The 26,420-nt window shown below is 43.3% G+C and overlaps 2 protein-coding genes and 1 non-coding gene across 5 annotated transcripts in view; all 3 read right to left on the bottom strand.

The window, feature by feature from the left end:
• Positions 1 to 224: 224 nt before the first annotated feature.
• LOC136378468 (intraflagellar transport protein 70B-like) lies at positions 225 to 3,250 on the bottom strand. The gene is given in 3 exon segments (XM_066345437.1): positions 225 to 1,352; positions 1,355 to 1,512; positions 1,515 to 3,250. Coding segments are annotated over 3 exon segments (1,989 nt in total). The 5' UTR covers positions 2,842 to 3,250; the 3' UTR covers positions 225 to 848.
• Positions 3,251 to 11,234: 7,984 nt separating this feature from the next.
• PDE11A (phosphodiesterase 11A) overlaps positions 11,235 to 26,420 on the bottom strand; it is a 477,210-nt gene continuing 462,024 nt past the window's right edge. For all 3 annotated transcript variants that reach the window (XM_066345959.1, XM_066345958.1, XM_066345957.1), the window contains one exon: positions 11,235 to 16,353. In XM_066345959.1, coding sequence (XP_066202056.1) covers positions 16,198 to 16,353 — 156 coding nt within the window. In that variant the 3' untranslated portion in view covers positions 11,235 to 16,197. The remainder of the gene's footprint in view (positions 16,354 to 26,420) is intronic.
• Positions 18,809 to 18,884, bottom strand: TRNAP-GGG (transfer RNA proline (anticodon GGG)). The gene has a single exon. It is a non-coding gene; the product is annotated as a tRNA-Pro (tRNA).

A 26,420-nucleotide genomic window follows, 5' to 3' on the forward strand; every position in this document is an offset into this window, starting at 1 on the left:
GGTTGATGGGATCATTGGAATACGTTTACTTTTCAATTTCCAAGAGGCTACAACATAGAATCAAACTCCACCATTAATGTGTCCTGAATAGAAATACAAGAGTAAGAATTAAGAACTGAATCTACAGTTGTTATTAATCACTAATAAAACTCAATTATGAAAATGGCATATCTATGTTCATAAATTCAAATTATTAACAAATGAAGCAAAAGAAAACCATGGAAATTTTTCAAGCATTTATTGTCTCCACACAATAAAGCACCACAATTTTGTTATGGCTCAAGATTTCCCCGAGTCTTGCACATAAAAACAAACAGAAAATATCAACAATAAAATTCCACTTAGAACATAAGGAATTTTTGTTATATAAAACATTATACCCATATATCTGTCAAGACATACTAAAATCTATGTTAAATATATGCATTATAAACTAATGTACTTTCAGGGGTTAATGATGGAGTAGAGCACAATATTGTTGAAATGATTATTAATGTCCAGATGTCCTATACATTAATTGGGTCCTGGACTCGATAGTGTCTAGTCCCTGGATGATGTAATCTTGTTGTGCAGGGTGCTCTCAGGATCCAGGAAAGCACAAATATACAAAAGAGAAGGAACAGAGGCACAAATACTATTAAACACAACCTTTTCATTTTTTTCATAACCCTCGGGTTCAAGTTTCTTTTATTATATTTTGTGAGATTTCTCAAAAGAAAGCTACAACCAAATTAACTTTTAAAGGGTAAAATTTTTAACAAATGTAACACAATGGATAAATACAGATAAAAGACAATACTAAATATAGGTAACAGAGCCATATGATAAATGCTCATTATCAGGGATGACTACATATTCCATCCTGTAACCTCATAAATCAATGATTTTAACTGCCTCGATTCATATGTGACCGTATTCTTTCCAATATGCATTCTTTCTTCTTCCAGTGGTTGTTCAATAATTGTAGGTATCTTCCAGCCATAAGCCTCACAGTGTTCTAGAAACTGGACGCATTCTTGAATAAGTGTCAGGAATCATGACTGTTTTGACATATTTTCTAATAAATACAAGAAGCATCTCTTGGCATAGTAACAGGTATTGGTTCCCAGTTTTTTATTATAAGGTTCCAAGCTTTTGATAACTCGAGAAATCCCAAAGTCATAATTTCCTTTGGCACAGTAAAGTGTGCCTATCACCAAATTCACAATGCAGAGATGATAGGTTTTCTTATATGGGTCATGATAGGAGAGCTGCTCGTCCTCCTTTTCAATCTTCCTCATCAACTCCTCAGCTTTTTCGTTTTGACTTGTCATAATATAAGAAACACAGAGGTTAGCCAGTACACAGAGGTTATGACACTGAGGATGTTGTCATAATGCTTCCTGACTATGGGCTCATAAAAACCAATGGCTTCTTTGTATTTGTTTTCTTGCACGAACAGAACATGAGCCACATTCAGCTTCCACACATCATGGTTATTGCAGAGGTCCACAGATTTGTGAAAGATCTTTCTACCATTGAATACTTTTCAAGATTCCAGTAGATTTTTCCCTGGGCCATCAACACTGGAATATACTTCTCCAGGATTTCGTCATATTCATCCACGGCCTTTTTGGCAGCTTCATCATCTCGACTGTGTCTTGCTTCCTGTACTTGTACAGTGAGTTTCCGAAGCTGCTCAGTCAGCATCCCTGCAAGCCCATCAAGCTTAATGAAAGCCTCTTCAGGAGCTGTCTGGCAAGTGATCACAGCATCCAAGAAGTCATAGAGATAGGGTGTGAGGAACTTATAAGTCAAGTGCGCATTTTCTGCCAGGACATCTGCTGCCAGGTAAAAATACTCATACTTACAGTAGAGCAGCAACAGGTTGCCAAAGGTCTCTGGGGGAAAGGGGTTCTGTTGGAGCAGAAACTTTAGCTTTTCAAACCCTTCCGTAGGCCTGGCAGCCATGTTCATTAGCGCCTGGTTGTGCAGGGTCACAGGATCCAACTCTTCCTCTGCCCTAGGTGGCATGTCAGTGAGGGATTCCTGTGCTGCCTCATAGTTTGTCAGCTGGTATTCTATGGCTGCCTTGAGATTGAAGGCTTCCACCAATGCAGTCTGGTGAAGGACTAAAGTGTTGCCCACACTGCGAAAATCAATGCCCTGGGTTGTCATGCCCACACCTAGCTCTGGGTGCTGGCGGATGCCATGCTCAACAATATCAGCGACAAGCTTCAGAGCTGGGGCATACTGCCGGCTGCTGTAATAGGCCACAGCCAGGTTGTAGGAAAGGTCAGGCCGGTAGCCTGAGATCTGCAGGGCTGCAAAGAACTTGGAACACGCAGCCTCATACTGTCCCTCTTTGTACAGCACACAACCCAGGTTGACCTGGGCATCTGATTCGTTCTCAGCCTCACTCTCTTCTCCCCCTTCCCCGCTCAGTAGCTACTCCAGCAGACTCCTGGTCCCGGGAAGATCGCCCTCGCTGTACTTGATAGCAGCTTGCAGACGACGGACCTGGCTGTGGTAGGTGGGGTTGTCCACGAGGAGGAAGCTGACCCGCGTGGCCTTGGGATAAAGGCCGGCCTTGTACAGGGCCTGGGCCTGGTGCAGGCGGTACTGCTCCAGCTCTGGGTGCAGCTGGCTCAGCTGCTCATAGCACTCGGCCGCCATCGTGAACTCCTCCAGGCGGTAGTAGCAGTAGCCCAGCAGCGACAGGCGCGCGCGGCTTCTCGGGATCCGCTGGGTTTCTCTGCTCAGCAGCTGCACCGCCTCGGCGTAGCGGGAATCGAGGATGAGCCGGTACACGACCGCAGTGAACTCCCCGTCGGAGATCTGCGTACCGCCCAGCCCCGCCATCACCGCCACAGTGGTTGTGCGTCCTAGTTACCAAGGCAACAGGCCAACTGGCCACGGCAGACGTTAAAGAATCTTTGTTCGTTTTTATTTTGCGTGTTCCCAAAATTACTTTTAGCGGAAGGAGCAGACTAGGATTTAGACAGAATCACTAATGTGAGGGTCTCCATATCTGGTCTGACCTCCGAAGAATTCAAGTGTTAGAGTCGTCAGTCTGTGAGAGCAGAAGTGCCTCCAGGTAATTCAGAGACCTAAACTCCACTTCCCGACATGCACCAGTCCAGTCGAGCCGCCCACCGGTACCGGACAAGCTCCTTGTCCGAGTATTTCTTTGCAACAGAACGTTGGTAATAAAAAAAATCACTGACGTGAGTCTCTCAATTACTGATTCGGTCCTTGCAGACAAATTGCACAGGTCATGAATAGGGAGGAGAGAGGAAGCCCTTCCTGATAGTTCCAAGACAGAAACTACCTTTCCACGCTCAGGCGTCAAAGTCACCCACGCCTCTTTGGACGTGCTAGCAGTGCTTTCTGGGAGATGTAGTTTCTGCCTGACCTAGCCACCCTCTGACAGATGGGGTTTCACTGGCCTTTTGTTCCTCTGTAGATAAGGGTTGCTAGCTACCTGTTGTGTCACCTAGGTCTCTGACGTGGAAGGTTTAAGGTCCTGTGTCTGTTGCGTTAATGAGCCTTTTGCACTATGTGCTGCATTCAAATGGTGTCATTTTGCATTTTGTTTTTGTAAATTAAAGGTATGGAAAAGGTGGAATATATCCTTGGAATTCCCCTAAAATTAGAGTAGGTTCTGTTTTTAAGCTGTCTTGAGGACACATTCTCTAAGACATTATATACCAAGAGTTCTTATTTTTGCCGTTTCCACAGGTTAACTATAGGAAATGGTTGTGTGAATCTTATCTGTAATGGGAGACCTTAAATTTTAGAATCAAGTGTCTCTCCTTTCCCCTTTTAGTAAACAAGTATTACTGAGCAGATAGATGTTGGCGTTTAAACTTGGCCATGTTCACTGCTCTAGTTCTCCAAATTTCACTACAATTAAGAACCCAGTCTCCCTACATCTCCACTGATTTTCCATGATCTGCATTGGTTTGTTTAGTACCCAAGATTAATGATGTTTGGATAAAAGCGTTTTTGCTACATACTTAAAGACTTCAATGAAAGTCCTTTATCTGCTTCCCTATAGTTTTGCTGCCACCTACAACTCTTCTTTGTACACATTTCAGAGCCAACAGCAAGTATATTATATGGCACTCTATTAGACTATTTACATACATTAATGTTAATCTTTATGTTCACCTGTATTCTATATATTACAGATGAAGAGGCTGTTTACTAGAAAGTTTCAAGTAATTTGTTCAAGACTGCACAGTTATTAGTCAATGGCTGTGCCATGATTTCCGACAGCTAGTTTCAGCAAGAAATAGTGACTGATGAATAATCCATTCCATATACCTTCTATAGATAAGTCTTTAAGGGCCCAGCGTGAGGTCAGTGGGCAATGGGGGAAGGTCACGTGAGGAACCAGACCCAGGAACTTCAGCTGGAACTGCCCACACCCATGTGCGCCAAAAGAAACTTCCCAGGAGTCCTTTGGAAAAGAGCGACCATCTGTCAGCCAGTAAAATTTCGCCACATCATATTACTTTGACCAACCTAAAGGACCCTTTAAATTTCCTTCATGTGACTTCTCTGGGCTCTGTCCCCCAGGCCAGAGAACCTCGTCTGAGAAGCGCTGTACTAAATAAAGCTTTTGCTGTTCCACACTTGGTGGATACGCCCTTCCATTTTCCTCGGCGGGGAAAATACCTTACATTTGGTGCCAAAACCTGGGAGAAGTTGAAGTCTGCTGGGGCTGCTCCTCTCCCCTTCCCTTCCGAGAAAGAACGAGGACTTTCCACCCACTTCAGCAATGGTGTGGTAAGTCCCCTGCCTCCAGCCTCCCCTCAGTTCTTTCCACTGAGACTCCCCGTCCGTAATCACAGCTGCATCAGAGACCTCTTATTCGTTCCGAGTGCGTGTGTGCCTGTGGAGACGTCCCAGTCACTCTCACTCTACCTAACCATCCAGTGGTCAGAGATTGAGTTGTGGGACGCCAATTCTAATCTCTGACCACTCTAAGAACTGAGGGTGGCTGTGGGGAATCTAAACCTGACTCAAAAACACTCCTGGAATGCCTTATCCGAAATCTCTCCCTTGCTAAAGAAGAAGAAACTGTTCTTCTTCTCCACTGTGGCCAGGCCACAGAAGCCACTGGCTAATCGAACCAGGTGGCCTCCTGAAAGGACTTTCGATTTTAATATCCTCACCAGTTTATCACCAAAAGAACTGGGAACTGGTTGGAGATCCCTTACATTCAGGGCTTCTAGTATTTGTGCTCTCGTCCTAATCTCTGTGCCGCCTGTTCTATGGTGCAGGCCCTTTTTGGCCAGAAAAACCTCCACTTCTGATCTTTCTTCCTTCGCCAACCCCCCAACTCTCTCCCCCTCCTGCCGGACCCCCCCGGGGGGCACCCCTTGCTCGGGACCCCTCTCTGGTCTCTCTGCGGACCTCTTTCACTTGGGTCTCTTCTCTCCAGGAAGCCTCCTCCTCTCCCTTTGCTGGATCCTGTTTCTCATTCACCTGCAAATACCAGTACCTCTTTCTCCTCCCCTGCTGGCCAGGGGCCCCTCCTTCTCCACTGTGTTCTTAAGCTCTTCCACCATCAGGCCAACCTCCACCTGGCATTGGCCCTCATGCCAGTTTGCAGAACTCATGACCCCACAGCCCAACCCCAGTCTTCTTGCAAGAAGGCCTGGCCCTGTCCTGCCTCTGGCTCCAGTGTTTCTGGCTGGATCTGGGTGCCGGGCTCCCCAGGAGCCCCCTCCTCATATTCTCAGACCCCCAATCCCCTATCCAACCTGTGAACATGGCGTTTAAAGTTTTTAATGGTCGCTGATAGTAGGAAAAGGCCGAGGCTGTTTGCCAGGCCTGCATGCAGCAGAAGGTAATGCTTCAAACCCAGGCTCTTGTGGCAGCCCTGAGGCCAGAAAAGCAACAAGGCAAGGCACAGAAGGTGCCCTACTCAAGTCTGGGCCGCAGAGAGGAACTTCACCAGGAGCTTGCTTTAAATGTGGCAAGGAGGGTCACTGGTCCCAGCAGTGCCCCTGCCTGAGGCTGCCCACTAAACCCTGCCCTAACTGCAAGCAGCCCAGTCACTGGCAGAGCAATTGCTCCCTTTGGGCAACAGGTTCATCCTCAGCACCTCTATGTGGAGGACAAGCCACCCAAATGAGAGGCCAAGCCAGCCAGGCAGGCCTACCACTCAAACTCCTAGGCCTCATGGACGACTGATGCGGCCCAAACTCGAAGACCCCCATCACCCTCGCTGAGCCCAGGGTAATACTGAAGGTAGCGGGTAAGTCCATCTCATTTCTTGTGGACACGGGGGCTACCTTCTCTGTTTTGCCATCACACTCTGGACCTCTAGTTCCCTCACAGGTCTCGGTTATGGGAGTGAATGGGACCCCTTCTTTTCCACTTCACATGCCACCCGACATGCAGTTTGGACGGAATCCCCTTTTCGCACTCCTTCTTAATTATGCCATCATGCCCTGTACCCCTCCTGAGTTGGGACATTCTACAAAGTCTCGGAGCCACTATCCAGCTGACAACATCATCCTCACTACCAAGGGCTCCCCCATAATCAATACTACCCTCATTTCTAACCGTGTCTCTTGCCTCAAGTTTGCCCCATACAGGACTGCTGGCAGTCGGAACCACTGGTCCCTACCTGTCTCCGGCTCACCAAAAGGTTGGGCCCTGCAGATCCCCCTGTTGCTCCTGCCCCTCCCACCGGGAACCTGCCTCCAGACTGAGCTAAAGCAGGGAGCCATGCTGTTCAATGAGACTGGCCCAGTGGAAGAAAGCATCGGGGTCCTCCACCGTCTGCAGGAGAAACTGCACAAGGACCTCTCCTTCTGCAGTCCACTTGACTCCTGATGGCAGTCACCCATTCTCACCTGGGCTGCCCCTATCCTGGGTCCTCTTCTGATTGTCGACATATTACTCATGTTTACTTTAAAAAAAAATTCTTACAGGACCGCATCCACGAAGTTTCTCGAGTCGTGGTCAAACAGAGGTTTGTACACCCATATACGTGACTTCCCTCAGAGCCACCACCTTCCGACCTCCCCTCCCCACAACGCCCCTAACCAGCAGGAAGTAGCCAGATGAACAGCAGCACCCCCCTACCTAACATAAAAGGTTGGAACATGAGGTTGGTGGGCAATGGAGGAAGGTCACGTGAGGAACCAGACCCAGGAGCTTCAGCTGGAACCTCCCACACCCATACACACCAAAAGAAACTTCCCAGGAGTCCTTTGGAAAAGAGCGACCGTCTGTCAGCCAGAGAAATTTTGCCACCTCATATTACCTCGACCACCCTAAAGGACCCTTTAAATTTCCCCCACGTGGTTTCCTCCATGATGCGACTTCTCTGGTCTCTGTCCCCCAGGCCAGAGAACCTCGTCCAAGAAGCGCTGTACTAAATCAAGCTTTTACTGTTCCACACTTGTTGGCTACGCCCTTCCTTTTTCCTTGGCGGGGAAAATACCTTACACCAGTGGTCCCCAACCCCGGGCCGTGGACTGGTACCGGCCCATGGGCCATTTGGTATCAGTCCGCAGAGAAAGAATAAATAACTTACATTATTTCCGTTTTATTTATATTTAAGTCTGAACGATGTTTTATTTTTAAAAAATGACCAGATTTTCTCTGTTACATTCATCTAAGACTCACTCTTGACGCTTGTCTCGGTCACGTGATACATTTATCCATCCCACCCTAAAGGCCGGTCCGTGAAAATATTTTCTGACATTAAACTGGTCCGTGGCCCAAAAAAGGTTGGGGACCACTGCCTTACACCCAGTGTTTGGTGCTAAGTTGTAGATGGTAGATTAATGCCTTTTTTTCTACATTAAAACCCCCCCAATCATGTTGGTTTGGGTAGTAGAAATTTGAGCTTCCACACCTGAATTGCAGCTGTGAGCATATGTTAGGAAGTAACTAGTGGGGGTGGTACAGTGCCTAGTTACCTGGAACAGTTAGGAAGGGACTTAAGCAGACATGTGATTGCTCCTATCATAAAACAACTGACTTTATGTATTCATTCAGTCTTTTCTGTGGCTGAGAAATTGGCAGATCTACGTGCTTATGGGTGGAATTAGGCAAGGAAGCTTCCACTGCATGAATACCAAAAAAGGGATAAACTACACCCATTTCAGTGGGGTTGAGTGGGGCTCTGGGCCACCTAAGTTCTCCACAGAAAGCAGTTGCTAATCCTGAGGCTTCTTTCTACCCAGTCTTTAGAGGCACCATTTAAGGGACTTTAACCCAGGGTGGTACATGGATTGAGGGATGCTGGCTGGTGCTGCTCAGTCATCGAGAGTGAGTGGGGGAGGATCTTGACCTCTATGGCTGCCTGACTACACTTGTCCTTTGGAAACTCAGGCTCAGTACTTTAAAATACTTATGTATGGACTGTCACTTTGGCTAAGGTGCTATTAAATTAAGGTAAGGTGATAGAACATGGAAATAGGATATTGCCTTTTATATCTTTAGTCTGTCTTTCTGTTTCTCAGTTGCATCATGAAAGCATTCACCTTCAAATGGCTTCTTGGAAATGTATGACAAATAGAAGGACTATCTTCTCTGCTACAAATTTTTATGATCCCTACAGACTTCAGTTGGGCTTCCCCTCTTTGTGTTGGTACCTATCTGTGAGTGTGGCAGTTGAGGGGAAAGGAGGGAGGATGTCTGTGTCTTCTTTTTTATTTCATGTAATAGCTTGACAAAAGCAGGACATTCTGCTTAGACAGATGGAGGGCAGGGTCATTTTCAAAATGAAATGAGCGCACAAATCACACTGTGAAATTGGCATGACCATCACTGCTGCTGTGATAGACCGACTTTTATTTAGTCTCTGATAGGCAGTTGGGGAATACATTTGGGATTTTTGGCAGGGGAGGAAGGAGATGGTTAAATAAGGCCCTTTAATTAGTGATAGCCATTCTGGAAAGCAATATATGGGGTGGGATATTATAAAATGTCATAAGGATCATTTTGTTTCCAACAGAATCTTGAAAATCTGGAGCATATATCAAAAAGTAACTGTATCTTGCCATCCCTAGCAATAGGAAAGCATTTAGTGGTTGCAATAAAATGACTTAGTACCTAATTGAAAGGAATTAGACTTTGGGAAAATGGTGTTGGGTTTTGCTGCATAAGGGAGGCATGTTTACCATGTAGCAGAATTCCATTCAGGCAAAATATAGATATATAGAAACCAAAAGCATGATATTTTCTTTTTCTTCTTCTTCTTCTTCTTCTTCTTCTTCTTCTTCTTATTATTATTATTATTATTATTAAGTGAGAAGCAGGGAGGCAGAGAGACAGACTCCCACTTGTGCCTCGACCAGGATCCACCCAGCAAGTTCCCTACCAGGCAATGATCTGCCCATTTAGGGCTGCCACTCTGTTGCTCCACAACCAAGCTATTTTAACACCTGATGCAGGCCATGGAGCCATCCTCAGCACCTGGGGCCAACTTGCTCAAACCATTCGAATTATTAGTGTCTTGGCTAATGGTTTGGGAGGGGAAGAGAGGGAGAGAGAGAATATGAAGAGGGAGAGGTGGAGAAGCAGATGGTTGCTTCTCTTGTGTGCCCTGACAGGGAATTGAACCCAGGACTTCCACATGCCAGGCTGGTGCTCTACCACTGAGCCAGCCAGGGCCTGATGTTTGCTTCTTAACATGCTTATATTTCTGCCTGCCAAATGGGAGATAATAAAATTCTATTTGTATGCTTAATTTATTTATCATTCTCTTTTCAAAGTAGTTGGAAGGTATTTTTTCTTATTTGTCTGTAAACGTGACCACTTTCTATCGGTAAACATTGGTAATTTATGAACATCTCAATAACCACAGCTATAGTCAGACATCTTCCTTAATAGAGGAAGACCTTCCGTGAAACCACTGTCCAGTTGTTATTTCTTTCCCCCTTTTCTTCCAGGCCATTTTCTGCAAGATGGCCAGTTTGGACAGGCTCAGTTATCTTGTTCTTCCATCTTTCACCATAAGCAGGAAAGAAAAGAATAAAGTAGTGCCAAACTGATAATGTAGTTGACTGACTTTTAGGAGCATCTCTTCAATCTTTTAAGACTTTTGGAAAGATTGTATTCCAAATCAATGCTTGGGAACATTTATACTCACTGAGACATTTAACCTCATTATGAACTTTTTTCACTGGTAGTTTCAGCTTTATTAATATTTTAATCAAATTTTCTTTTTAGATATGCCTTGTTTTTTGTCAAGTAGTTCATATTTGGGGGCTTACGGTGTTACACTCTAAATTAACTTAACACGGAGGTCACAGCAGCGTATGGTTTATAAAAGGAATTAGGGAAGGCACAACTGTGGACGCTGGCATTTAAAAATAATCAGCCCATCATCCAAACAAAAAGCTAATCTAGCCCCTGTGTTTATAAAGGGTACTTTCTGCACCAGGACCAGGTCTTGCTTTGCCTAATTTCCCTCATTCATCTTTACAGCTCTTCTGTGAATTTGGTAATTCTTCTGGTTGGCCCCATTTGAAAAGCACGAACTACAAAGCACAAAGAAGCCGGTAGTTGCCGCAGCCAGCACTCGAGGACTGGTGATTGCTTAAACTGGCCACTAGGGGCCACGCTGCACCTCTTCCTTCTCATCCCCGGGCACCTCCTCTTCAGTCATTTGAATTGGCTTTGGATCATTTGCTGCAGTTTGTTCTAATAGAACAGGCACAATGGTGTAAGAATTTTAAAGTTTAAGCACCGAAGCCGTTGTGTAATTGTATGGCTTCAGTGTGGCTGGCGGCCCTGCACTGATGCAATCCCCCTGTGTAATTGCCCATGCAAATTTGAGCAATCTGTAAGGTTGCAGAAACCTGCATTGGGATGCAGACTCTTCTCCCTCTAGAAAAACTCCAATAATTTGAATGATTTTGTCATCTTTAAGATGCTCCACGGACAGGGCAGTCCCTGTAGCCCTCTCACGCAGGCAAACATCACAGATCGAGACAAGGTTAATGGGCTAAACGTGACAGTAAAAATTTAAATTGTTGGTATTCAGATGCATGCTTGCCTCTTTCAGCCCTTAAATCACCCTTCTCAAATGAAAGCTTATTCCAAAGCTTTAGTTAAACTTTAAGCATTTTATTAAAAACAAAGATATTTAGGTGTCTTAAAGGAGCAGACTATTTCAAAATCATGAATTTGTTGCTTGTGAAATGGCCAAGCCATCCATAATGTAGAATTCTTACAATCAAATATCAGCTTGGGAAATCTACACAAAGAAAGGGAGTGAGTTCAGACAACTCAGTTGAAAACACATTTCCCTTCTTTTGTTAAAACAATAATTAGGAAGCAAATCAGTAGGGGATCTTTTTTAGATTATTGTAGTCAAAATACAATGGCAAAAGCAATTTTCCCCCAACGGAATGAGACTCAAAAAAACCTAGCCTCCTATTTCTACACCATGCTGTTTCTTTCTTTCTTTTTTAAAAAATTTGTCTAAATATGACAATCAAATCTGAAGGAAAAAAAATGAGATTCTAACTGATAAATCCACACAGAAGATGAACACAAAGATAAATGATGGTCTTGAGTAACATTTTTTTCCCCCACAGCAAATACTTAATTTACTTAAAAAACAAACATTGCTGTACTAGTGTATACATTCAGCAGCATGGATATAGACTTGATGCACAGAAAAACAACTTATCTTTAGCAATGTTGAGAAATATACCAAATATGCAAGAACATTCAAAATTAAATTAGAAAAGATGTACAACCCACATTACTAGTTGAGGAAAAGGTGCACAATGTAAAGAGGACACCAGTCATTACTAAATCCAAGGGCTCATCGTGAAATTCTCCAGACACATTTGAGTTTTGGGAGTTCTTTGCAGCACATGACGGAACAACAGATAATCATACTTCACTACCATGGCTCTGCCGGGTTCTTACATTCCCAGGTCAGCTGTTCTTCTGTTGCTTTGACTCCTTCCTGATTTTTTTCTTTGCAGTCCAAACATTTTTCTTTAGATTTAAATCTTCCCCTAATCTGTTTGGATATTGGTCCCAGTTGAAGGGAATTGTTTCACACTAGTACTGGGCATAAAACTGTATCTGTCTGCAATTCAAGAAGAGTCAGCAGGAGAAATGGATTTTAAAATAATCATACCGCAAAGTAAAGTGAGCAGACTCTGTTTAATGACCTACGTAAGATGGAAAAGTATGAAAAATTCTGATACTCAAAATAAGCAACTGAATTCCTATCATGATTATATTGTTATTATACTAACAAAAATGTAAAGGTTATTTCCAACCCAATGTGTATGTAAATATAAAATACTTGGAAATGTATAGACATCTCAGATTTTAGAAACAGAAAACTCACATGCAATATTTACTTCATTTGACTCACTTTATAAATTTACTTCTAATTAAGTTGACTACCATTTATAGATATCTATGATATGGGATCATCTAAAATTGTCCTTTATGCAATAAAAGTGTATATTTTAAAAAAATTGTACTGATGATAATATTTTTCATGATCACTAGAGGCAGGCTCAGACATATCTGTGGTAAGGTTGTTTTTATGTCTAGACCATATATGTAACTTTTTATTTCATGTTTAATGAGAAGATGATCTCTTTAGGTTTATTCTTTGTTTTATTTGAGAACAGTAAACAAGACAGCTCTCTGGAAAATTTTGTAAAAGTTGAATATGGCTTGATCGTTTTGTGGAAATGAAATCAGTGCTCCTATTTTATAGATGGAAACTCCGAGACTTGGGAAGTCCCGGGATAACAGATCCAGCCAGTGGCCAAGCCAGGGTGGAGCCCAGGATGAAGCGCTGGTCCTACTGTGCACTGGGTGGCACCCTTTCCAGTTTTTCAAGCTGGCCCTACTGGCCAGGATTGCCAGATACATTGCAGCTGTGCATGGATTATCTATACACTGACTAATAAGAGAATAAATAACATCTCTGAAGAAAAAGATGCATCTTGTGGAAAAAGTAGGATGAAGTAATTTCAGACATGGATGCCAAAAGACCCAAGGAAGCAAACATTATCTGGTTAGCTGGTGGTTTTATAAGAAGGCTCACATTATAAATGTCTTCCTCTAGTAAGAAGTAAACAATAATAAGGATTGGGGGGAAAAATCTCTTTCTCTGACTTGGAGAAGCAGAATATATGGATAACTACATTTACCTCACATTCTTGGAAAATTATACATTATTTAGAAAAGGAATTTAAAATACCTTAAATCCCAAGAGTTCAAGCTCTGACCCTATGGGTTATTGGCACCAGAAGGCTGCCACCCTCCTTTTCCACCGCTTCATGGCCATGGAAGAACAGACCTGTGACATTAGTCAGCAGTTTCTGAATTCTGACCCACAATAGGAAAGATACTTCAAGACAGGAGAAATAGATGGAGGCAATTACAAACAGCTACTTGATTGATGGTTGACATTGTCAGGGCTCCACTGTATGGCAGATTGCAATGGTGTTGAACTCCCTTTGCTACCAGTGGATGTTGCTATTGGCAACCCTGCGGTGAAGCCAATAAAAAGGCAAGGAAATGAGAGGAAAACTCAACCTTAGTGGAAGCCGTAGGGTTTGTGCTATAAATTATGTTCCCCTTAGCAATATGCAGCATCAATGTTCAGGATAGCTATGGCGCTTGTAGCTGCCTGCCGTCTCCGTCGGACCCTGGGGCTAATTTTATCATCAAGCACATGCTTTAAAATTTTGCTGTAGATAGACTGGCATTGTCTGTCTGGGCTGCTACTAATTTATTTATTGTTGAGGAGGAGAGCAGATGTGGGTTTATCTCTGTCTCACCCGGACTGATTTTCAATTCCTCTTTGTGATATAAACACGATGTGGCACAATAGCCAGAAACACCTGCAGTGCTTCTGAGCTGCAAACCCATGCTCAGGGTCTGTCCTTAGCTCCACCCACCCTTTGTTCCTTACCTGAGGAGGAGAGACAGCCCCGCAGAAGCTATTTTCCTTTATAGCAGAATGATTCAGAAAAATGGCTTAATAAAATCCATAAATCTGAACAACCTCCTCTTACCTGCTCTGCAGAGGCCGTTTTTCCTGCACTCATTTTCTCCTCTCGTCTCTCCGGTCCGCCCTGCAGAGGCAGCTGCAAAGGGGAGCTAGGAACATCGTTACTTAGGACTCCCACTCCTTCCTTCTTTCTTTTGTCAAACCCTTCCCTACTCAAGTACCTCTCTTTTCTAAGCATTAATGACAAGATTATACACCCTCAATTTTTTTTGTTAGAAGTGCCATTTTCTTTGTGTGGATTGACTTTCACCATTTTGGGGGGCAGTTCTCTTACTGCCTGACCGGATTCCTAGCTTTTCTTTACTGGTGAAACTCCGTTTGGTTCTCCTCCTCCTCCCCTTCCACTCTTCCCCCTCTCCTTCTCTTCCTCTATCTCCTCCTCCTCCTTTTTACCTCTCTTTGCCTGGTTTATAATTTTATTTATTTATTGCCACCTGGAACCTTACTTCTTCCCTCTGAATATCTGCTCTTCCCTCACTTCCACTTCGGTACTTTAATTTACCCATTCTTTAAACATTTCCCGAACGCCTGCTCTGTGCCAGGAAGACAGTGTTCTTTGTGGAACTTGGCCCTCATTTCCTTAGTATTTGAGTAACAAGTGAATAACTGATACTGGCCAGTGGCAATAAGAACAAAAAATGGTTTGTAAATTTTAGAGTTTTCAAAGCTGGAATGGACTTCAAGGTTCACCTGGTGCAGGGATTTTCAAACTCCTCAGAGCCCTTTCATGGACCATCATGTATATCATCCAAGATGTAAGGATTCGCAGGGGCTCTGCATTCCCCAGAGCTTCATGGGAAGGACTTGGGCTTTTAGATGTTTCATATCTTGGGAATTCCCTGTAAGATTTATGTGAACCAAGAGTTTGAAGGTTGAAACATGTTTGAAAATCATTTCCCAGTGTAGTCTCATTTGACCAATGAGGGAACAGACTGGGGGGAGTTAGGTGAATTGTCTAAAACCATCCAGTCAGTAAGGCCAAAGTCTAGCTTCCAGCCTAGTTTAGGATAAGGCATACCGTGTCCTCAATCTCAGGTAAAATGGGAACAAAGTAGTTTTCCAGTCATTGTATCCATTTAATAAAATTTATTCTTACCCAGTATAAATCTGGCTTTCAATAAGATGTTTGTTTTCTTCCTAGATCATTAAAATTTAACCTTTCAAGCACTATTTCTTATTCTTAAGGAAAAATCCAAAATTGAGGACTCCTGCATTTGGCTGTAGGTTGGTACTGATAGTACACTTCAATTTTCTACAAAAACCATCACTAGGAGAACTCAAGGTAGTCAGTGATCACCCTTCACAGTGCCGCTGTGTCCTGTGAAATGTCTCACTATTGGAAATAGTTCCTAAATATTTGTATGTCACTTATGGTAAATCCAACTATGGATTTTCTTTCATCCTTACTTTAATTAAAGCCTATTAATCTATTGCTTCTGGGAGCAGACTTGGTCTACAATGAAGGTTGAATTAAAAAGCTGAAAGAGGGGACTACTAAATCCCAGTGCAGTGTTATGAATGTTATTGTAAACACCAATCAGACAAACACACTTGATATACTTCTACTATGGATTGTTTTTAGGGGGAAAGTAGGGGTGGTTAGTATTTGCAAGGATAATATAGTTTATCTTTTAGGTAGGCAAGTCTACAGCCTCTGAGCAACCATTAAGAAGCTTCAGGATAAAAACAAAATATCTCTACAGAACACAAATTGGGATTTTGGGGACAGTCTGGCACAAAAGGGCGCTCGGGAGAGGATGCAAAGGCAGGCGTTATTTGGCTTGTAACAAATAAGAGTCACATACAAAATGAAGCAGCACTATTGATGCCTGCACTGTTCCGTGTCCCCTGGGTCCTGAATGGGCAAGGCCGGCTCCCCTCAGGCCCTGGATCCATAGCGGTCCTCTGCCAGGTGCTTAGCGCAGTCTCAACCCGTGTCTGTCCATCAGGGGAAGTTGAAGGTCCTGGGGCGTGCTCCCTGCCCCACCTCCTCCTCTGTCCTTCCTCAATCACGCTTTCCCCTGCTGACTGCTCTTTGAGATGAAAGCCCTGGTGTGCTTCCCAACACATCCTCCAGACTGGGTGTCTGTCTGAGCTTACCGGAACAAAAGGATGGTGTGGCTGGACCAAAGCTGGCCCTTCACACTCCAGTCATTGTGCAGCAGCAGTGGTCCCGAGGGTCAATTACTGTTTGCCTTGGCCACTGTGAGGTCCGCAGAGGAGGGCGAGGCAGCAGAGACCAGCAGCCTTTTTTGGTGCAACTCTTCCCACTTAGCCCTGTTGGCAGCCACCGAATCCAGCATCGGCTTCAGTTTCACATTGACCTTCACCAATGCCTAAAATGAAACAGTGAAAAGGTGGGGGAGAGAGGAACCTGAGTCACTGACACGATTTCCCAGCTTCACTTGTGAGAATGGGAACTGGCTGTCAGAAATGAAAGTGATGATTATTTGGTAAGTATGAGCCATTTATAAGAAGAAAATACAGGGAGTTCTCGGGTTATGACAGTCTCAACATAGGTTGTTTTGAGTTTATGATGCTCACTCCCATAAAAACTTTAAAAAATTGAGATGTGAGTGTTAAGGTGGATTTTGGAAGAAAAGTCCTCAACCTTCCAGAAGAGTCTGGAACAATTCTTTAAGAAGGTAGAGAGGCCTGCAACAGATTCTGTTCCCTCTACATCAGCTGCTTCTCGAGATAAAACACCTGTAGTACAGGTAGAATCATCTCCAGCGTCTCCTGCGTGTTCCTTAGGCAATCCTGATTCACCTGACCCGGTATCTCCAGCACCTTCTGCAGGTTCTCCTGCCTCTCCAGCTTCCTCCTCCCAATAGGTTACTCTCTCCCACCTTGCAATGCCCCTTCCAGTGTGCAAACCAACCACAGGAATAAAGGTAAGGAATTTGTTTTTACACTCATTTTTTCTGTTACTATAATACAGGTGTACAGTACAGTATATTTATGTCTTTTTCTTTTTTCTGTGGCTTAGTTATGTTTTTATGTTCTAGATTATGATTTTACAATTTTTAGGATAGGTAAGTGACTTAGGCTAGGGTGTGTTTCAACTTACACTAAAATTCGGGTCACATCGCTATCATAGGAATGGAACTGTGTCATAACCCGAGGATCCCCTGTACGTATTTAGTACCATTGTTTTATATTAATAGAACCTCTGCAGAAAATGTAAAAATAAGACAGGTGGCTGTGTATTACTTCAGGATGCCAGCCAGTTAGATTATGATCCTGTTTTAGATCCGCAGGGTACAAGACAGGAACCAAAATATCTAGCTTGCACATGCCTACTAATATGTGTATGTTTGTCTGCCATAGAGGCCTTCAGATCGCAAAGAACATGAACTCAAACTTTACAAACATAAACCTACTATTTGAGCCACTGTAGATGTCTCCAGGTGGACTTAACGGAATAAGAAAGGCTAGATAAAATCTTAAAACAGAGGAGGTGCTCATTTTTAAAGCTAAGGATCTGGGAACTGTACCAAAAGTACAGATTACCACGAGCACATGTACAGAAATAGACACAAGAGAAAAGAGAGGCCCTGGCCAGGTAGCTCAGTTGGTAAGGACATTGTCCTGATATGCTGAGGTTGTGGGTTTGATCCCTGGCCTTGGCACCTATAAGAATCATCCAATGATGGCATGAAACAAATTGATGTTTCTCTCTCTCTCTCTTTCTCCCTTCCTCTCTCTCTAAAAATTGATTTAAAAAACCATTTAAAGAGAAAAGAAAAGTAGCGTGGAAGAGAGGAATAGAGGGGTGCAGGAGAGACGAAGGAAGAGGAATTGTAGGGTGTTTTCAGAAGCCGACTGACCATGAGGCCAATGAAGCTCAGGATTTAGGGTCTTACTTGCAGGAGACCCCTCTAATGTTTTCTTTTTACTTAATTTTGTATATTTTAAAAAAACTACCTAGTCCCCAATGATATAAATTTTTGGCCTCACAAAACTTGGATTGCCCCAGTAGTGGGACAAAGCAATAAATAAAACAAGGATGGTGGAGTATGGGGGGTGTTTGCCCATGGAAAGGTGACACTTCATGTGTCCACTTTATGGCTTGGGTCAGTGCTCTGTGGGCTCATATTAGACCCCTGCTCCCATGTAGACACTACTCAGGTGTGTCCCATTCATCACAAGGGAAACAAAACCACTGCAATTTCAGCACACTCCCTGAAAAGCTTTCTCCAAACATGACCTGTGGCGAAGAGGTGGCCAGAAGCCAAGTGCTCCAGCAGGAGGAACAGCTCTTCCAGTGGGGCTGTTCTTTCATAAGCACGTCTGCGAACCACCTGTTTATCCCAACCTCTCACTCCAGGGAGTTACAGGACTGCAGGTAAAATGTAACTGGATGTAAGGTAAGTAAGTGGGGGTTGAAAAGCCCAGAAATAACCTGGTATCTTACTGGGCAGTGAGCTCCCCAACCTGGCTGAGATGATGTCCCTTCGCATCCATGTCCCTTTTTTTTTTTTTTTGTATTTTTCTGAAGCTGGAAACGGGGAGAGACAGACAGACTCCCGCATGCGCCCAACCGGGATCCACCCGGCATGCCCACCAGGGGGCGACGCTCTGCCCACCAGGGGGCGATGTTCTGCCCCTCCGGGGTGTCGCTCTGTTGCGACCAGAGCCACTCTAGCACCTGGGGCAGAGGCCAAGGAGCCATCCCCAGCACCCGGGCCATCTTTGCTCCAATGGAGCCTCGGCTGCAGGAGGGGAAGAGAGAGACAGAGAGGAAGGAGAGGGGGAGGGGTGGAGAGGCAGATGGGCGCTACTCCTGTGTGCCCTGGCCGGGAATCGAACCCGGGACTTCTTCACCCCAGGCCGACGCTCTACCACTGAGCCAACCAGCCAGGGCCGCATCCATGTCCCTTAAACAGAGCGTATCCTTTCCCTTCAAAGTGATATTTATCACCCCAAGAAAAGAGCAACAACATCAAATTTTAAATCAGATGTATCAGTGATTCCTTACAAAAAATAAAACATAGCAACATAAATACTCAGGCAGTGATCAAAATCCCATCTATTTCCATAAGAAAAATGCAGGTGCCAGTTTTCTGCCCAATGCATAGTGCTTTTATTTAGGCAATAGTATGAGGTAGCAGTGAATGCCATGGTTTCATTTGGGATAGTTTGGCACTGGCTCCTCCTCACTCTGCTCAAGCCTTTTAATTAAACTGACTGTTATAATTCCTATGGAAATTAGTGTTTATATTATTTTCCTGCTACAAAAAGCATTTCTCTAGAACTTATTTTTTTTTAATCCCAGAAACACAAATTGGATTTTTTTCCCTGTCTGAAATGTAATTAAAAACTCATTTGATTACTGTATTTCTGGCTCTGTTTTACTTATTAAATTCCTGTAATCAGTTTCTTTTATGAAGCTGCTGGGAAATGATCTCAAAAGCAACACATTTTTCTCTTCTTTGGCAGGTTCCCGAGCATTTTACTAAATTATGTTCATAGCACCTGTCCATGATTCGAATTACTCCACCAATTTATTTCTTAAACCATTTAAGTTTATTTGGCTTAATCCCCACAGAGGTTTCTTTTCTTCATCTAGCTCTTTGTTCTCCCTCTTGCTTTGTGTTGAAAACAATTTTTTTTGAGGGTGGGGATAGGTACATATTTCTCAGAATTCCTCCTTTTGTTTTATATCGTCCTTAAATATAAAACTGACATACTAAAATATCGTTTTCCCTGGCAGGTGCTGGTTCTAGGCAAAGGTAGCAAAACTTTAATCCTAAAGAAATACTACTATACACACTACAAATTCATTACATCAATGCAGTTAACTGATGTATGGAATTATTAGAATATTAGGAAAGTAAGGGATTCTGTACAAATCTAAATTCCAAGGTTTATGGGGATTATGTGCAAGGTGCTACCAGGAAGATTTAGAAGGTGTGGGTATTCCTAAAAACGTCTGTCTCATCAGCAGTGACACTTGAGGAGTTCTGTGTGAATACCTCTAATATGTCTTATTTGACTTGCTGTTCATTTAGTGAAAGAGAAAAGGAATACTTCTTCCTAGTCTGCTTGCTTTCCATATATACCCAGAGGGACGCTAAAGGTCATGTACGTGACGCCAATATATACATATTGTATATGTGATGTATATAATGTATATGTGTAATACATTATCTATGGATAATTATAAAGTTGATTCCCTCACCATTCTGGTTGTTTCTTTCAGAGAGGGAGTGAATCAAAGCCTTGTGGAACAACATTGTTTTGATGCTTGAGTGAGAATAAAGTTCTGTGTGGTAATTAGCATCTGGACGACATAGAGAGGAGAGGGGCCAAGTGCCAGGTTGCTGTTGCTATGGCACTGACATCACCGCTGTGAATCCCTTCTACTGTGGCTTTCCTCGCAGGAGTTGTAGTTTTCATTTATAGAAGTTTGACTTGGGTTTTTTTTTAGAAAACCTTCCATGACTCTGTTTGTTGTGCTTAATCCTTCCTCTACCCACTTTAACATATAAAATATAAAAAAGGTCTCAATATCCTACCAATTTTATGATCTATATCATTTCTTAGTCTGTAATTGATTAATTTTTCTCATTACTATGGGTCTCATTTTCTTGCTGCTTTGCATGCCTGGTAATTTTTGATTGGATATCAGACATTGGGAACTTTATGTTGTTGGGGTGCTGGATTTATTTATTTATTTTTTGTATTTCTTTAAACATTTTTCAGTTTTGTTCTGGAATGCAGTTAGGTTATTGGAAATAATTTAATCCTTTTCAGGCCTGCTTTTAAGCTTTGCTTGGTGGGTCCAGAGCAGCTTTTGATCTAGGGCTAATTTGGGCCCCATTACTGAGACAATAAATTTCTGAGAACTGTACCCAAGGACCTCATATATTTCAAGGTTTTTCCTTAATCTTCTGTCGGGTGGGAACATGGACTATTCCCCAGCCTGTGTGAGCTCTGAGCATGTTCTGTTTGCTGCTTTTTGCCGGCCCTTTCCTCGGCCTCAGTGGTTTCTTCACATGCGGGTGGTGCACAGCACTGAGGACGCAGGGGCCCTCGGCAGGTCTCAGCTCGCTCTGTGCAGCTTCTCTGCTGGTGGTGCCCTTGCCTAGGCTCGCTCACCTCCTGGGCCTCCCGGACCCCTGGCTCTGCCTCCCCAACTCAGTGAGTCCACTGGGCTCTGCCTGGGTTCCCTTCAATGTGCCGTGGCCTGAAAACTCTCTCCAGATAGTTAGCTGGGGCAGTTTTAGGGCTCACTTTAGTTGTTCCTCTCGCAGTAGAATTCCTCGTCATTGTTCTAAACAATTCTGCTGGATACTATCCGAGTTCCCAGGGAGAGCGGAAACAAGTCCTTTCTTCTTTGTATCTCTAGCTCCTCGTACAGTGACTCCGGGGAACAACAGCCCCTCCTCTAACCCACCACATTGTGGTGTCAGGGAGGAGGAGGAAGGCTAGGACAGCTGCCGGCGGTGGAGAGCAGGGTCAGGATGTTCTGACCTGCTACAAAATCCTGCTGTAAAAACAAACCCAGAATGACTCCTTTGGGAAATGAGCATAGTATTCTTTCTTATTACCATTATTCCTGAGGCCCGGTTTTTATCAGTTCAGCAAGCTGCTATGAGTCAGATTCTGGCCTTGCTTTGTCTCTGCCGTCATGATCCTTGTGTGCTTTCATCTGGCCCAGTGCGTGCTTATTAGCACACACAGTTACTCCTCGGAACTCAGTGCTGGGAAGATGGGGCAGATACCAACAGGGAAGGAGCAAAGGGAGATCCATGCTCTCAGAGCCACTTAGTACTCCTCCGCTCTGCTGTTGGAAGGGGGCATACAGGAACCCTACCAAATTAAAGCCAGATTTGTCTTTGAACCTGATCACATCCAACTATGTCATTAATATTTTAAAAATATTGAGGAAATCAACTGAGATAGCTGTTTATTTATTTACTTATTTCAAGCCCAAAGAACAAAGATGATTTTTATGTCTTGTTGTTTAATTGCATATTTCCAGAGTGTTGACAATAAGACTTAGTATTTTCTGCCCTATCCCTACTTTACCCAAGAGAAATAATCAGAAACTAAGAGATACAATGTATGGTAGAGAAGAAAGAATTTAAAGTATTTTTCAAAAATATCTATTTCTTGATAAGTATAAAAATAGATTTGGAGCTCATCTCATTGGTTTGACACTATATTCTTGTTATATAGATATGATCACTTTACTACTGGATTATTTACTTTCTAAGTGAAAATGTCAAAAATCCCACTTAGAAGCTGGTATTTTGAAATGGAAAATCATTGTTGATATGACCAGCCGGTGTCATCTCTGTTCAGACCGTCAACTGGAGGACAAGAGAGCATGCAAATAGTGGTGGGCCCCGAAATTCTCCTGAACTCACAAGACTGGCCGGTCACATGTCCAAAGGACATCTCTGAGAAACAAAGGAAGCTTCTGTTTCAGGCTCCTGACTCCAGAGAGAAGTGTCCAATTCTGGGAGCAAATCCAAACTTTAAATTAGTGAGCTGTTAAATTGTTAATCCTTCTTGGTTCCCAAAGGTTAAGATCATTCATGATTTAATTAGGCATATTCCTGAATTTTATATGCCAGGCTGCAAGGTGCAGTTGACTAAAATCACCTTTGACTTGCCAACCTTTTACTCTTCCGCTGGGTTGTGAAGGCCAGACAGTGAGCTGACTACCCAAGGCTGAACTCATCACCTTCCTCCCAGCCATCCCCAAACTATGGCCCACGGGCCGCATGTGGCCCCCTGAGGCCATTTATCCAGCCCCCGCCGCACTTCCCGAAGGGGTATCTCTTTCATTGGTGGTCAGTGAGAGGAGCACTGTATGTGGCGGCCCTCCAATGGTCTGAGGGACAGTGAACTGACCTCCTGTGTAAAAAGTTTGGGGACCCCTGCTCTAGACCTTCCTCTGCTGTCAGGGTTACTCTCTCAGGGAACTAAGCATTATCGGCTCCACCCACCTGCCCAATCCAGAAATCCTTGAGCCATCCATGACATCTCCCTTTCTCCCCACCTGCAAACTATCACCAGGTTTTGTCACTCCCACTTGCAAAGTGCCTTGGTGCATAGTCTATTGCCATTTCTACAATCTTAGTTCAGACCACCCTCATCTCCTCAGCTGGGGGCCTGCCTGCCCCTTGCTGCGCCCAGTGCACTCTCCACATCGTAGCCACCTCAAGCAGTCACCAGAATCACACATCTGAGCTTGCCACACACTCTACCGTGACCCTTTCAATGTCCCCGATTTGAAACAAATGTGCTATGAGACCTTACCAAAAAAGGAGAATTGTAGTATTCAAAGAAAATGAAATCTAGAAACAAAAGAGGAAGAAAAAACAATCCATAAAATCTGATGGAAACTTGGATGATGGTACAAACCGCCCCCTCAAAAAAAAAAACAAAAACAGAGTTTTGAAATGTCAAAAATAACCCCATCACATTTTCTAGAAAACTTGAAACACACATCTTTCTATACATTTTAACATTTTCTTGATTAAAAAGAAATAAGCTAAACTCCACCTGGTGTGTTTGGAGGGGCGGAGCCAAAGTGTTAGCTACTATGCCTGAGAGCAGATGGAGCTGTCTGGGGGGTCCAGATGGAGAGCAGCAAACAGATTCCTCCTAAAAGCTCACTCCTTCCCTTCCTAGTTCAATGGCCTTTGAAACTCAAGGTTGTGTAAAAATTAATTTGCATTAAATTGCTTAAGATAATGTATTAACTACTGTAGGAGGCTTCCAGCGGTTTTTAAAACTTGCTTTGAAAAACAAATAAACACTAATGGTGAACATAGAAACAAGCCAAGTTGTCTTTGGATAAATATTTTGAAACATTCACATTAAAGAAAGTAGCTTTAGAATGAATCTTGAGTATGTAATTGCTAAAGTCAGAAAATTAAAAATCATTTACATATGTTACATACATAATAACTCTGCCAGGCACTGTGTACTTACTGGGTTCTCCCCAGGCTAGAATGCAGTGGAGTTTAAAGCGATAGCCTTATGACTTCTGTTTCATTTGGGGACAGAGTCATTTACTCAGCCAGGACTGCGGTATCTCTAACAGAGATCGCTAGTACGCCTTCCCAGTATGCATTTTCGTCTTCCTTGAGTATAGGAATGGCCAGGGAGGTGTAAGCAGAGTTCATAAGAAGGGGCTTCTGAGAAAACTTTTAAATGGGAGTTTATTCAGCTGGAAGGTGCATCCTTTTGCCCTTGCCTCTATTTCTTTCTTGCTGCTGGAATATTAATATAATGGCTGGAGGGACAGTGACCATCTTGTGATTACGAGGCACCCTTGAGTATACATAGGGACCAGGACCCTGACAACTATGGATCTGCCATATCATAGCAGCGTCAAATTCATTTATCTGGATTATTTTTATCACAGAGAAAAAATAAATTTCTCTTTTCTTGAAGCTTTTGTGATTTCAGATCTCTGTCACTAAGAACTGGATGCAATTATGCAATTTCTAACTGAGAGAATCAATGCTGTACTATAGGCTTCTGTTTTCTGTCTGCCTGTGCAAATGTCAGATGATTCTAGGTATTTTGATACTGGAACAAATTCTGTGCATTGGGGAGTTACAAATGAACCTGTGTTGGCAATGGGTGATAAGTGACCTGTAGTAAGCAGCAGAAGCTACAACAGAAGGCATTTCCTGTGCTCTGAATAGGCACCTAACTCAGCCTGACAAACAGGAGTGCCCCCAGGATCAGTGCAGGGATGGGGGTGGGCGCCGCGCTAAGGCAACCGGGGCTCTCTTTAGCTTTACCTGGGACTATGAAAAACGAGATATTCTTTTTTCTTCTCTTTCTTCTTTCGTGTGTGTGTGAATAATTCCTATAATAAACATGTGACCTTACAGCTGCCAAGACATGTGAGGAAAGCCTGATTGGGTTAAGCCAAAGCATAACTAGGAGGCAGGGACAAGGGGACACATGTCTTATGATGGCCTTTGAATCCTCTGGATTAAGTTGAAAGCTACCGGCTAGCTGTACCTCTAAGCTCCCCAGTTACTTGAGCTAAAAAAATTCCATTTCCGTTCAAACGAAAAGTTTCCAAGCTCCAGATAATGGGCCTGTGCTGTTGTCACTTACTGTTCTGTCATCCACAGGAATCAGTTGAGATTGAAACCCCCACCAGACTTTGACCTGGTGGCCGGCATGCAGAGTCTCAAGTTCAGCAGCTTTCGTGGAAAGCTGCTGCTAATGCTTGCTGAGAGTCAGGCACCAGCTAGGATTTATCTCCCTTCTCCTCGAATCCCCAGAGTCTGCCAAAACCTTTAAAAGCTTTTTCAGTCCCGACTGGATGGCTCAGTTGGTTGGAGCATCATCTCGAGGCACAGAAGTTGAGGGTTCAATCCCTGATCAGGACATATACAGGAGCAGACTGATGTTCCTATCTCTCTCACCACTCCTCTCTCACTAAAATTAATAAATAAAATTAAAAACGTTTTTTTAACAGTTGCTCATTCTTAGCCTGCCATGTTATGGTGACTCAGAAGATACAGAAGATGCCAATTCCTTCTGGTGGCAAAGTCAGCAAGCCTACAGGATTTTGGCTTTCAAGAAAGGAGGACTCAAAGGAACTGGGTGGCAGCATCCATTTAGCCTGGATTTTCTCTGTGGACCAAGTGAACTTGCACGGAAAGCAAGAACAGCAGCTAGATGTTATTTCCTCCTTAGTGGGAGTTCAACATTATTCCCTGTTTATCATATTGGGTGAGATTATTTTCCACTAGGGAAAACTATTTTTCTACCTATGATAGTTACTCTGTGGATCTGTTACTGTTCAGCAGTAACAGATTGGCTATGTCAGATTTTTGTGATGCCAAAAAAGTATTGTGAGAACTTTGTTTTGTTAGTGATATTTGAAATCTTAAAACTTAAATAATATGAGACAGTTACCCCTATAGTAGTAAAGATGATAAAGCTATAGAGGCAATGCTTAGTATGAGGCAAGCAAGCTCATTAGAATCCACCACAAGAGTGATTCAGATCTGTAATCGGAATCCTAAGGGTGTAATCCAGCCAATTTATAACACTGACACTTATAGCATCAATGTCTAATATCCTGAAAGCTAATTACAGTACTAGTAATCACTTAGAAAGAGATAAGTTTCCTTCTAAGGTTTGAAGCAGACTGGTAGTGCCTGTAAAAGTGAAAATGCAGCAAAGCACTATAGTAATTTTCTCTCCTTTTCTTTCCTTTTCCATTTCCATCCTGACTTCTCAGGTTGCTTGTTTAACTTATTTTATTTATATACTTAAGGGATTCCTTCGTGGGAAATGATATTTAGAAATGACATTAACATTCTGAATTTATGAGACAGGGATTTTAGTCTCTGGATTAATAGCACTGTTAATTCTATAAAATAGGGCAAGAGTCTCAAATGTCTAC

The sequence above is a fragment of the Saccopteryx leptura genome, chromosome 7 (assembly GCF_036850995.1).
Source record: "Saccopteryx leptura isolate mSacLep1 chromosome 7, mSacLep1_pri_phased_curated, whole genome shotgun sequence".
Lineage (NCBI taxonomy): Eukaryota > Metazoa > Chordata > Mammalia > Chiroptera > Emballonuridae > Saccopteryx > Saccopteryx leptura.